The 14,337-nt window shown below is 41.8% G+C and overlaps 1 protein-coding gene across 2 annotated transcripts in view; it reads left to right on the top strand.

Annotated features, from left to right (window-relative positions):
* CACNA2D3 (calcium voltage-gated channel auxiliary subunit alpha2delta 3) overlaps window positions 1–14,337 on the top strand; it is a 1,103,218-nt gene that overhangs the window by 877,218 nt on the left and 211,663 nt on the right. For both annotated transcript variants that reach the window (XM_072599035.1, XM_072599036.1), the window contains exons 21-24: window positions 3,790–3,835; window positions 3,993–4,090; window positions 6,905–6,998; window positions 9,193–9,288. In XM_072599035.1, the coding sequence (XP_072455136.1) occupies window positions 3,790–3,835; window positions 3,993–4,090; window positions 6,905–6,998; window positions 9,193–9,288 (334 nt within the window). The remainder of the gene's footprint in view (window positions 1–3,789; window positions 3,836–3,992; window positions 4,091–6,904; window positions 6,999–9,192; window positions 9,289–14,337) is intronic.

Below are 14,337 nucleotides of genomic sequence, written 5' to 3'. Positions count from 1 at the left end.
AAGACTTCTGTGAACAGAACCTAAAGGAAGAGAGAATCAGGAAAACAATTCATAATATAACTTCAGTGTTATAAGAACATTTTATAAGAACTTATATAAATAGTTGAAGACAAGAATGAGCAAAACCAGGAGAACAACTTGTACATTAAAGACAAAATCTGTGAAGACTGTAAGAACTTTGATGAGTGCAAAGACCACCATGATGGAAAAGCTTCAAGGATGAAACACATTCTTCACTTCTTGACAGAGAGGCAATAGATTTAGAAGAAAGAAGGAGACATGCATTTTGAACATGGCCAATGAGGATATTTGATTTTCTTAACTATGCATATGTTACAAAGAATTTTTTCTTCTTGTTCTTATTCTACTTCTTTCTCTCTCTCTCTCTCTCTTTCAGGTGGGATGGAGAAAAATAGATTTCTCTTATTTAAAGAAACACATTTTTTAATAGAGATGTTGGGAAGAATGATGGTTATGAAATGCTGGATGCACTTTCATGGGAAAGAACATTTTATTACTATCTTTGCTTAATTTGCTTAATTGATTTTATAACAACAGAGTTCTCCCAAGGTCAGAATCATCAAGAAATATTTATAATATAAAAGTAAGGCATCAACAAAACATAGTATAAACCTATATTATGTTCATACGTATATTTATTCATTTTTGTGTGTTTATTTGTTTTTATTTAAACCAATAAATTTCAAAGAAGAAAAAGGAGTAAGGCACACTTTCAAGAAACTGTATGCGAGAAGAGAAGATGGGCTGATGATGCAGCAACAGTGAGAGAATGGAGATAAATGGCCAGAATGCTCCCTGGCACCGTCACAATATCAGTAGAATGTGAAGAAAGCATCTTGATAGAACACAGGCAATAGCAATAGAGACTGGACAGGCAGGAATGGGCTGCAATCTGAACCATAGGAGGGAAACTCTAAATCACTAAGATCATAGATCGATTTAACTATCTCACATACATGCCAGGCATCAATGGACGGATCATCAATGAGGAGTTTCTAGACTATAGCCAGACTCATAGGAAGAAGGGAATACTTACAGCACTACACTTCAGGATGTAGACAGACAACTAGGGACAGAATGAAAAGCAAGGAGAAAAAGAAAAACGTGAAAACCGAGAAGACACCTCAAATCCTGAACTCCAAAAGCTTCCTTTTGATGAGTACTGGTTTTTACATGTATTCAGGGAGAAAAGGTTCTCATGCCATGCTTCCAAGAAAGGGAAATGTTGACTTCATTATAGGAGCAGAATAGGACACACAAGACAAGGTATGAATTGGGAGAAGGGAATGTAAGCTGCAAGTTCCAATGGAGAACCACATCAAAGCCACTGTTGTGACAACTAGTGTGTGTTAAAAGGGACAGGACTTATGAAAGCCAAAAGAGTACTCATCCTCTGGTCTTCTGCCTTAGGACATCACCCTCAAGCACTCTTTCCACTTCTGGTCAGCACATGTCCACAGAGCTGCAATGGAAAACTGGAGCAAGCCCAGAGGAGAGGTGATTAAAGGGCTGGACAAGAAGTTCCAGAGGGAAAGGTTTAGGATGCAAGCACTGTTTAACCTAGAAAAGAACACTGGATTATGGTCTTAATATGTCATATCAAGGACATAAAGAAGATATAGAGTGGTTATTCTCAAACTAGAGAAATTATGGTGAAAGGATGGGGTTAAGATTGTATAAAAGGATAGGAAAGTATTACTTTATAATTAGACAGGATAGAAATTGTACTGTAATGATCCATCAGGGCAAGTGCTGGAGCCCTGGCTACTTGGTTACTCAAGATGACAATGCTCCATTCTCTTCAGATCCGTCATCTGGATAGATATACATCTGCCTGAAGAAATGAGGCTGAACCAGATGATCTCCCCAGGTCACTTTAACAATATAGTTGTGTGCTAAACGCAGAATTCTGAGGAAAGCTGCAGGCAGACGCAACGACTTAGATTAAAGTATTTGAAGGGCTATGCTCTTTGGTCCCAGAGAATAAAACTAGTAGCAATGAATGAACACTGCAAAGAGACTGTACTAGACTAAATGTCAAGGAAAAACTTCCTCACAATTGAGGATATAAAAGAAGAGAATGGGCTGCTTCAGGAGCTAGCAGTTTCCCTCTCTCTGGAAGTCTTCAAGTCATGTCTGGCGTATGACATCTTGGGTGTGCTGGACATTATTTTTTGAGATTCAAGTTGGATTAACTGGTTCCTGAAGTCCCTGCTGACTCTTTAGTTCATGAATCAGTGACCTGTCCCCCAACTAAATAAAAAGACAAAGACAGTAGGCAGCCACTAGAACATAGAAATAGGTGATGCATCTTAAATAGCTCACCAGTTAACTGCTCCTCTGCTAAGTAAAGACTGTGATGGGACAGAAAGGCTGTCTGGCTATTTACCAGTCATAACCTTGCCTGGGAGTCACCTGACCTCATTCCTATCATGATCTTCAGTGTCTGAGCACCATGAAACCTTGATGAGCTACTTTGGCAGCCAGCTAGAGTGGAAGATCTGAATTCTAATCCTATCTCAGACACTTACTAGCTGTATGACCCCAGGCAAGTCATTTACCATCTGCCAGCCTCAGTTTGGTCATTGATAAAATGAGGATTGAAGTAGTACCTACCTCACAGGGTTGTTGTGAGGCCCAAATTTGATCTGGTCTATAAGAAACTTTAAAAACCTTAAAGCCTTCATAAAATTTGGCCATTATTATTTATGAACAATCTGAACTATCGGTAATGTTCTTTCAGCCCTTGCCAATATCCTCAAATCTCCAAAAGAGTTTTTCAATCTAGTTATCACTCTCCTTTGCACCCTAGAAAGCAATGGCAACCCAACCCTAGCCCCCTTTTTGTGGGCAGAGGCAGGGTTGAGTAGAAAGGAGGCTGAGAATATAGACCCATAAGTTCATCAATGTCATGCACTCTTTCTATGAAACTTGCCTCCACTGCTATGGGTAAGATTTTCCTCTGTCAATTTCAATTTTAGTTTCCCAGGGCACCAGCAAGTTAGGTGACTTGCTCAGTGTCAACGATGGTAGTATACGTCATTGACAGGATTTGAACCCTGGTTCTTTCATCTCCTCTGCTCAAGGTGTAGTGTCAGGCTTTTCCCTTTCCTCCAGGAGGTAGGCTTCTCCTCTGCTCAAGGTGTAGTGTCAGGCTTTTCCCTTTCCTCCAGGAGGTAGGCTTCTGTATCTCTGAGCTCAGGCTCTCAGGAATAATTTGAACTAGCTAAAGCTGGAATTGGAGGAATGTGAGTTGAGGTGGGTAAGGCAGTCTGCCATAGAATTGGAAGAGAAGAGGCCATCTCCAGGTGATTCACGCTACGCCTCTGCTGACCAAGAGGCAAGGCAAGTGTAGGGGCAAGGGAGAGTGGACTCCTGGGAGAGAACACTTTCTTCCTCTGAGGAAAAAGAAATCCCCTCCCCAATTTGTGCCAGGGGCCATGTCCCACTTGGACAATATTAACTAAGCCTTTGATTAGTAGTAGAAAAGTTTAGGAAGATTAGAAAGGGAAAATAACAGTCAGGAAGAGAATTATTTCATCTAATGGAAGGGTGATGTTTAGCACAGTGTAGGTGCTTAATAAATGTCGACTGACTGGGCCAAAGAGATGTCTGCATTCCATATGCTAGACCACTGAGCCTACCTACCTTTCTCCCCACAACAAAGAAAACCTAGAACGGAGGGCTTAAATGTTCCTTTCAATAATCCTAATCATCCCCCACACACAGTTAGTTAGCATTAATTAACCCATTCTCATTCCTTTCCAGGTCTGCATGACTTAGAACACCCTGATGTATCCTTGGCAGACGAATGGTAAGATTTAAACGATGCATAAATGTGGTATTTGTTCCCCATTTTGGTTTCGTGCTGTTTGTGCTCCCTGTGCCCAGTTCTCCAAGTTCAAAGGTGCAGAGGGAGGAGAATGGTAAATATTTACATGCTCATGTTTTTGGCCATGTCATGTCCCCAGGTCTTATTGCAACACAGACCTACAGCCTGAACACCGACAGCTGTCTCAATTAGATGCTATTAAGCTCTACCTCAAAGGAAAAGAGCCACTACTTCAGTGTGAGTCTGTTTTCCAGCTTATTTGGTGTGTACTTGGTGGGGGGGGGGCAGAGAGAGGAAGTATCCCTCCCCTTACCAATGGGGAAGGGGGATTGATTCTAAAGTTCAATGACTGAGTGAACTGAAGACCATATTTCAAGTCATTGTTTCCAGGCAAGTTTTGCTCTCGCAGAAACAGGCAATCATGCGAAATAGAGCTAAACTCAATTTTTTTTCAGAAATGGGAATGGGAAGAAGAGGCATTGTGGAGCTTTTAAATCCATACATAATTAACAAATTTCACTGAACCCTTTTTTTTCCAACTCAATTGCACAGACATTAGTTAGGAACTATATAGCTATTCCAGTAAACTGAAGCATCATGGTGTGATGAGGGCCCTGGAATCTCAAAGGCTCAGTCAATGGCAGACAATTTAAGCAGGACTAACTATTCTGGAAAGTCTTTGTGGACTAAGCCAGGGCTTGACCATGTATCTAACACCTGAGAACCAAAGTTCAAAGTTCCTTGTGATGACAAACTCAAAGATTCTTCAAGTATCCTTTTATGACAACTTTGAGACCCCATCCAAACCTTCAGAAAAGAGCAATAGAGGAAGGGCACACCCCTGGACTTGGAATCAGAAGACTTGATTTAAATACCAGCTTTGCTCCTTACTATTTACATCACTCTGGGCAAGTCACTTCCTCAGTTTCCTCATCTGCAAAACAGTGGGACTAAATGAGATCTAAATTTCTTTCCAGCTGTAAATCTATTCTTTTGTGACTGTGAGGTCATTCAAAAATCTGACAACTGAGTAAGGAAGATGAGATAGAGCAAAAATAAATGTTGGAGAAGTAGAGAGGATATAATGAGTGAATTAAAAAGACATGAAGGGTACAAAGTTCTATGAGACTTCCAAAGAGGGAGGGAGCCAATCTGGTCCTCTCCTCTGAGTAGCTCTATAAAAAGGTTTGGTAGAGTGAACTTACCTCCAAAAACCTAAGGATTTGGCATATTGTCCCTCCAACACTTTCATTTAAGATGTTGGTAAAGGAGCTGAGGTCTTTGAAGTACCTCACCTCACTATTTCCTTTGACATATAAAGAGCCTGAGATTCAGAGTGGAATGCCTTGTTCAATGTTACAAAAGTCATTAGTGACAGAACCAGGACTAATGTCCCAATGTCCTATCTCTCAATTGGAATCACTTCCCCATAGGACACATCACATCATGATGTCTCTCTGAAAAATGACATATTTCACCTCTTTCCTTTTTTTCTCCTATATTCCTTTTTATTTCCCCAAATGACACATAAGTTCCTATATGCAGGGCCTAGATACTTGACTTCATTACTATAGGAACATCCAGAGAATGGAACTCTTCCACCTTCTGTGCAACTTGTCTTAGAGAGACTTGGAGAAGTTGTAACCTGTTCAGGGTTAGGTAGCCAGTATGTGTCAGAGGCAGGCTATGAACCCAGGCTATGAACCTAAGCCTTCCTAGTTCTGCTAACTGTGTGTGTGCACATCCATGTATACATGCACACATAAACATGTATGGATATGTGTAAGTACGGTCTCCAAAATTATCTCCAGAAACCTACTTGCCAGTCTGCTTAAAATCTCCATGTTATTAATTCCTGTGGTTTAAGTGGATGCCTTCTAAGGCACAATCTCCTTGGGGGTAAAGAAACATAAATAGAACGTATTGGTCATTGATGGCAACGGGCTTCCTTGCAACTTCTTCTGTTCAACTTGAATGGGGTTGAGTGAGCAAGCAGAGGGGTGCGAAACAATTAAGGAAAATAAGATGCTGTGCGTATGAGATAAGCCTGAATGGAGTATTTGTGGAGCTGAGGTGGGAGGGATCTGGCCTTTGTAAAAGAGATCTAAGTGATTGGAAAGAAATTGGGTGAAAAACACAGAAATGGAAAATGGGAGGACTAAGGATCGGTTTAGAATAATGTGGGGACTGGCGATTATCAAAAGGGTCATTCAGTCCAACTTCTTTATTTTTTATTGAGGGATAGAAACTTGGGGAGGGAAATGACTTGTATCAGGTAAAATAGCCTCTTGGCAGCAAAGTCAGGATTGCCTCTACCTGAGACTCGTGATTTCTTCCCATTCCCTGACTCTGCTACTTCTGCTCCCAGGAGCCATTTCCCCCAGAGCTCAGTAACCCATGTCCAGGTTCCCACATCATGACTTGTTGCCTTAGACCTTGTACAGTCATGTCCATGAGAGGAGGCATGGACTCAGAAACCATTTTCAGACACAGGTCAGAACCTACATTGCGCTCCAGAATGCTCTGTCCACTGATGTTCTATGCACCTAAGACCTCAAGCATCTCACAGCGCAGCCTGATGAGTAACTTAGCATTGGGACAGAGATAAACCCAGTTATGTGCCCAGATAAGATCTCTTACTGTGCTTCCTTTCAGACCCACTATAAACACAACATAATAAATCTACCCAGACATAAGGTGTCTGGGTTCTCCCTGACTGTGCTTCTGGTTTATACAGACTCCCCTGCAATGGGAGACAAGTGGCTGCCCCCTTTCAAGTTATTGTTAGCAGCTAGTATCCTAGTCCCCTAATCACAGTAACGTTTCTCTTGCTGATGCCTTTAAGGGAAAGGTAGATTCAAATCTCTTCTTTGTCTCAACTTTATTTGAGTCCCTGTTAAGTTGGTGAAGCCTATTCCTGACCAAGGTGGGATTAGATAACATCTCCTTTACACATAAAACAATGAGGCCCAAATGATACTGTGCTTTGTGACCTTGGAGCTTATTAGATCCATCCCTCTGATACTCATTCCTTGTTTCATGTCCCAATAGGTGACAAAGAATTAATACAAGAAGTCCTTTTCGATGCTGTAGTGAGTGCCCCCATTGAGGCTTATTGGACCAGCCTAGCGCTCAACAAATCAGAGTAAGTGGTCACAGGCATCTGCTCTTTGGGAATTTTCTTACAAGAATTAAAAATATCATTGCATTTTAAGCTGAGTCCAAAATCTGATGTTCTATTTCTCTAATTTTCCCCCAAATTCCCAAACCCCAAGGAGCTATAGCAAAGCAATGATCCCAGAGTTGTGCATTCAGCCCCAGAAGTGGAGGGAGGGACACTGACATTCCATGAAGTTTGGGATGCAGCGATATGGGGATGGGTTCCAATAGGAGAGAAGGAGCTTTCTTGGCTCTGCTTAGACAGCTATGCATTCACAAAGAAGTGAGAAAATTCAGGGCGTAGAATGAATGAGACTATGTGACCTGGCAGGAAGAGATTAGGTTCAGAATATGGTTTAAATTAAAAAATTTAATAGTGTGCCAGTACCCTCATGAAGCTGGGGACGTTTCTCAAGTTTTCCCCTTCTATTACTTTCCTCCTCCGTCTTTTCCTCCTCTCCCTCTTTCATTTTTCTTCCATTCCTCCCCCTTTTTCCTCTTAATCTCCTTTTAAAACAATTGTACCTCTTTTACTTGTTTTTATTTGCTTTTTCTTTCCTGAGGGATAGTATTTAAGCTATTGTGCAAGAATAATGAGGGGAGAGGGAGGATTGTTTGTATTTTCTTGAGCACCTCTGAATTGTGTATATACACAGAACGAATATCACAGACTCATGAGTCATGGCTTATGGGAAGGGATCTCAGCAGCTGTCTAGTCCAACTCATACTGTAAAGGATTCCTCATTCTAACAAATGGCAATCCAACCACTGGTCAAAGAAAACCGTCCAAAGTGGAATAAGACACCCCCTCTGGAGGCAACCCAATCTACTTCTGGACCATTGGAGTTTTTAGGAAGCATTTGCTGACTATGCTCCCCAGTGAAGATAAGAGGTCTTGAAATAAAGCACTCCTATCTCCAAATGATGTTTTCCTCAGCACTTTCATTTTGCACGACAATCCAAATGAACCATGTAAGACTGCTTGTCCACTTGAGCAGATGCCGAAGATCATCGTACTGATGACAACCTTCATACTGTCATCTCTTCATTTTATACAAGGTTGAGCATCTTTGTTGACAAAGAGCAAAGATTCTGCCTTGGTAACTGGAGTGTTCATCAACCCCTCATTTGTGAATTGTCTCAAGAGTGCTCTTTGTGGAGAGAGGGAGCAGGTGTGTGCATCTGTGGGTATATATTTGTTTAGGACACATGAGTAGAGAGACAAACTGAGGCAAGGTGAGTGAAGGTTATACATTACATAGCCACTTTTTTCTGCTTTTTTTTTTTTTTGAGGTATATTGAACTAGTCATTACTGGCATAGAAGATAGAGTACTGGATTTGCAGTCAGGAAGATCTGAGTTCAAATACTTTCATGGTCATATATTAGCTAAGTGAACTGGAGAAAATTACTTTACCTCTTTGGGACTCAGTTTCCTCATCTGCAAAATGTATGGGCCTGGACTCAGTGGCCTCCAAGGTCCTTTGCAGCTCTAAATTTGTGAAGTTTATGTTGTTCCACTCCATAGGGCTGAAGAGAACAGTCATGGGGTCTCAGTGAGGAGCTGCCAGGAGGGGCCCTTTTTTTCTTGCATCCCTTAGGAGAATGCTCTCCTCCAGGCACTTCACTGCAGGCATCAGCTTTGGCTTGCCTCCTCCCACTCCCAGTGCAGCCCTTCACATGCCAGCTTTCTCTGCCCATTGTCACCAGTGGCCTCCCCCACAAAGAAGTGGTATAACGTCCTCCAAGCCTTGACAGTGAGTGTGCAGGGCTGGCCTGGACAATGACTGCTTTCTCTGAATGCATTCATCATTCCTTGGAGAAGATGCAGACTTCTCCTCCAGAGCCCCCAGATAAATTGTTAGTGCTTTTGGCTTCAAGGCTGCCTAGTTTCCTTCTGCCTCTGCAGGGGGCGCATTTTCACATGCCACTCTCATTAACCCAAAGCTCCCCCGTGATGCCTCTGGGCCGATCACCCTGGAAACGCTTCTGGAGGGGAAGGACTCTTCAGGGTTGGTTATACGTTTATCTCAATGAAAAATGAATGTGTCTCTTGTAACCCTGTTTCCAGTCCCTGGTTCAAACATATTATTGCATAAAACTGGCTTGGAATAATAAAACAGCCATTATCTGCTTATTGTCTGCAAACGTTAGCTGACTGACTGGGCTGCCCTTTTTCAGGAACTCTGACAAAGGTGTTGAGGTCGCCTTCCTTGGAACCCGGACTGGCCTCTCCAGAATCAACCTGTTTGTGGGTGCTGAGCAGCTCACCAACCAGTAAGTCCCACCAAAGAGGCACATGGGAGTAGCAGAGGCTCATCCCAGGTGACTAGGGATGGGCAATGAGCATTTATTAGAGGGTGGAGGAAGGCACAGTACCTCAAAAATCAGAGAAGCCAGTTTGAATTTGGCCTCTTTTACCTAACACCTGCTATACTTTGGACAAGTCACCTACTCATGTCTAGACTCAACTTTTCCATCTGTAAACTGAGGGCCTAGGAATAGATGTCCTTTGAAAGCCCTTGTAGTTCTTCTAATTGGACCGTGATTTACTTCTGTGATTCTGTTAAGTGAAGATAATATGCTCATTTTACCGGGCCCTGCAGTAAATCAGAAATAGTTCCTGTCCTCAAGAGCTCACATACTTCCTTATCAGTTATATTCTGTCTTAATACACTTCACAGCTAAAAAAACAAAAAGAAATAACACATTGTCACAGGCACTAAAAGTGAGTGAACCAGGAAAGGTGGGAGGGGACACTTGACCTGAGGTTCTAGGGATGGGAAATATGGAGGAAAGGTGTTCCTGGTAGGGGGACCAGCCTGTGCAAGTATACTGAGGGGAGAAGTAGAATGCTTATGTATGGGGAGACGTAGGCAGGTCATTTGACTAGAAAGGAGAGTGTGCACTGGGTGCATTTTGTCATGAACAGACAGTATATGGTTTAATTGAGGATGCCTGGTCAAGTAAACAAGCATTCTTTATGTACTTATTCTGTGTGAGGCATTGAACTAGGGGGCAGCGATACAAAGAAAGGCTCTAGAAAGTCCCTGGCCTCAAGGAGATCACAGGCTAATGGAGAGAGATAATATACCAACAAGTATATAGGAAGATTCTGTTTTTTCTCTCTGTCTCTGTCTCCATGTCTCTATCTCTCTCTATAACTTTATCCATATCTATCATCCATATATCTATCTTTACTCTCTCTGTACATATATATATATAGACACACATATGTATATATACACACATACACATATATGTGTGTGTATGTAATTCTATACATGTGTATCTCTATATAGGATTATTTGAGGGTAGTCTCAGAGTGAATTCACTACAATAAAGAAAGATTGGGAAAGGCTTTCTGTAGAAAGTTGCATTTTAGCTGGAACTTGAGGGAAGCCAGGAGGCAGAGATGAGAAGGGAGAGCATTCCAGGTATGGGGCACAGTCAATGAAAATACTCATAATCTGCAGATGGAAGATTGCATAGGAAGGACAAGGAGGCCATTGTCACTGTATTGACTCTGTGAAGGGGAGTAAGTTATAAGAAAAATGGAAAGGTAAGAGGGGACTATGTTATCAAGAGCTTTGAACACAAAGCAGAAGATTTTATGTTTGCTCCTGGAAGTGACGGGGAAACACTGCAGTATATTCAATAGGGGCTTGATGTGGACTTGGGAGGAAAGAGAACTTTGAGGTGTCCAGAAAACAGCTGGAGGTGAGGTGAGACTAGTGCTGGATAGGTAAATCTGACAATCATTGGCATTAAAGGCTAACATTTATACATAAAGCACATAATGTTTATTATCTCAATTTATTATCTTTGAAGTAGGTAGGCAGTATAGATGTGATCCCCCTCCTTTTTAGACATGATGAAACTATAGACCCTAGAGTTGTTATACAACCCAGGGTAAAGCTCAGTTTCCTCTCTGTAAGATGGAGGCAAAAATCATTTCATGTTCTGCCAGGATTGCTGTAAGAAAACCAATAAACCAAAAAGAACGAATTCTAGGAATTATGTTGCATAACATAGATGTTTTTTTTTTTCACTTGACTGCTCCCTGGAGCCCTTGTGTGAGATTTCACCTGCCCCAAGTACCCCCACCAACTTTCTCAGGCCCTGGGAAGGCTCTGGGGTTCCACTGGCCCCTTGGATCCCATATCACATCTTGAGGAGCTCTTGCAGAACTCGGGAGATATCGGAATTAGAGACAGAACACAAAGAAAGCTTCCACATTTTTTTTCTGAGTCCATCTAAAAACAAATAGCTCTGGGGCTGGCAGCTGTTCCACAGCCCTGCTGTGGAATTTTTGCCCTCCCAGGGCTCATAATCTAAAGCCTGTTGATGTTTGAAAATCAAAACTCAAGCTGGCCTACTTTGACTTGCAACAGGACCAATACTCCTCCCACATAGGGGTGGACAGAGTGAGTATCCCTGAGGATGAGGGACAGTCGCCAAAGCTCTGGTGCACATGTGGTAGTGCCAGCGGATAGATTGAGACCTGCCCAGTCCCAATGCCAGCCCAGTTCCCCAGTCCAGTCTCAACTCCTGGACTTTCTCTCCGCATTAGCTGAATTATTTTATCTGCTCTGAGTCAATTATTGAGGTGATCAGACTATGGTCATGGTGCAAGGAAGTGGTCCTAAGACAGTGAATATGCCCATCTCAATCTCAAGCAATTTAGTCATAGAATAGAACTGACAAAAACCCTACTGTGATATTGGGCTACAGAAGGAAAGGTATGACACCAGGAAGTAAGGAGATGATGGGCTGGTTGTACTCAAGGCTGACCAGACCAAATCTGGAATATGAAATTCAGTTATGATCATTTCATTTTAGGAGGAACCTCAATAAGCTTGAGAGTGCCCAGACAAGAGCAGCCAGGATATACCAGGGCCCTTAATCCATGCCTAGCAGGAGAAAGTTGATGTTAAGGCCACCTATATTTGGTTCCTAGTTGTTTGCCTTTGGCTTCCCCATTAGACTGTGGGTTTCTTGAGAGCAGGGGAAATCTTTGTCTTTCTTTGTATCCCTAGCATTTAGTGCTGGCAACATAGTTGGTGTTTAATGAATACTTGTTGTCTTGACTGACCACAGATGAGAAAGCATGAGGGAGTTTGGACTGTCACTGAGCCTCCCTTCCAAGGATCCTTTATTCTATTCTACTATGTGATGAAAACAAGGCTAGAGTTGAGAACATTCCAACTGACCTGCTCCAGAATGCGTGTTCCATGAATTCCACTGAAGTTCTTCATTTTTCAGACCTTATCTCTCTAGACTTCAAAAGGAATACTTACTTCTGGACTCCTAGTCCTTCTAAAAGACAATGTCCTTGATTTTGAAGGTAACAATGGTGTTTTCAAGTTCACAGAGTATTATCTGTAAGTTGGGCCCCAGTGAGCAAAACTCAGGAAGAATTGGTAGAAGTCACCTTAGGCAAATCTAGGTTGGATGTCAGGAAGCTGGTCCTGACATTTAGACCTTTCCAAGGAAGAAATAGGCTTCCTCCAGCAGCAGTCTAGTCTACAAGCTAGGGTCTTCAATCACAGGCTGGATGACCACTTGCTGGGCATATTATAGTTAGTCAGTTCATAAGTATTTATTAGACAATTCCTGTCCAGAAGAAGCTCTCAGCCTTTGCTGGGTATGGATATGCAACTAGATTTTGCCAAAGTTCTTTGCAACTCTGATGTTCTGAAGTTCTAGAATTACTCTCTTGAAATGAGAGATTCTATTTTGCCAAAAACAAATGGATTGTGGATGTTCAATTGGTCTGAAAGTTTTTCAAAGAATTAAAGATGCTTATCCATGGGGGAAAATGTGTCCCTCTCTTCCTTCTAAATGATCCACCTTGGAAAGTGCCCTGGGGAAACCCTAGAATGAGCAATGAGTTGGCTATGGAGCTGTTAGAGGCATGTAACTAGTTGAGAGTCTCTAGTGAAATCAAAATGAATCCCACAAGTTCCAGAGTTGTTAAGTGAAAGTTCCTACTGGGCTCAGTCACTAACTAGAAGAGACCAAGTTGGAGACATGGAACAAAATGGGACAAAGTTGGAGAAAAAGTCCTTTCCGACATTTTTTAATTCCTATCCATTGCCCTTCAAAAGTTTTTTATTCCCAATATCACATATTTCAAATTGTTCAACAGATATGAACTTAATAAATTAGCATTATTTTTTTCACATTCAAGGAAGTAGATATTATTGCTTAGAAGTACTGAATGTTCAGAAGTAAGCAGTGCTGCTTCCTTTTGAGATCCAGGAAAATCAAGTCAGAAGCACGAAATGACAGACAGTGTGATGGTGCAAATAAATAGAGTAGGGGACTTGAAGTCAGGAAGATCTGAGTTCAAATGTGACCAGACACTTTACTTATGAGACCCTGGGCAAGTCACTTAACTTCTGTTTTTCTGTGTTCTTATCTGTCAACTGGGGATAATAATAGCACTGACCTCCCAGGGTTGTTACGAGGGGAAAATGAAATAATTGTAAGTGTTTAACACAGTGTTTGGAACATTGTAAATACCATATAAATGTTTTAAAGTCATTTTTCAGTTACTTCTGACTCTCTGTGACCCCATTTAGGGTTATCTAGAGATACTTGTAGTGGTATGCCATTTCCTTCCCCATCTCATTTTACAGATAAGGAACCTGAGGTAAACAGGGTTAAGTGACTTGGCCAGGGTCACATAGCTAGTAAGATCAAAGGCCAGATTTGAACTGGGGAAGATGATTCTTTCTGATTCCAGACTCAGCGTTCTATCCACTGTACCATCTAGCTACCCAAAATGTGATCCATTAGTATTAAGTATTGGGTGTAATACATGGAATATGAACATGCTTGAGTGGGATGAAGGCTAGCTGGGATGCTCTGGATTCTGGTCTGGTGTTCATCCATATGACGAAATAGAATCACAGAACCTAAGGGCCACAGAACTGGAAGGGAACCCAGTGACTTTGCAGTCTTACCAATACTTCATTCAGTCAGTCAATAAGCATTTATTAAGTTCCTAATGTGTATAAGCACTGGGCTAAGTTCTGTGGATACAAAGAAGGAAAACAACACAGAACTTACCTTCAAAGGATTCACTTTCTAATGGAGAGAAACAGACAACATGTGGGAAAAAAGCTGAAAAGGGATCACCAAGTCTTGTTCAGAAGATTTACAATGAACATTGGACTTCTTCCATTCCAGGCAGCACATTCAGACTTTGCATAGCTCTAATAGTTAAGAAGTTCATCCTTCTGCCCCCTAAAGTTAACCCACATTAGTCTCTTTTAGGCTTCTCCCAATTGTCCCAATGTATCACCTCTGGGGTCAAAC

The sequence above is a fragment of the Notamacropus eugenii genome, chromosome 3, assembly GCF_028372415.1.
Source record: "Notamacropus eugenii isolate mMacEug1 chromosome 3, mMacEug1.pri_v2, whole genome shotgun sequence".
In the NCBI taxonomy this organism is placed as follows: Eukaryota; Metazoa; Chordata; class Mammalia; order Diprotodontia; family Macropodidae; genus Notamacropus; species Notamacropus eugenii.
The sequence above is the reverse complement of the archived record's forward strand: the minus strand, read 5'-3'. Positions and strand labels throughout refer to the sequence as shown.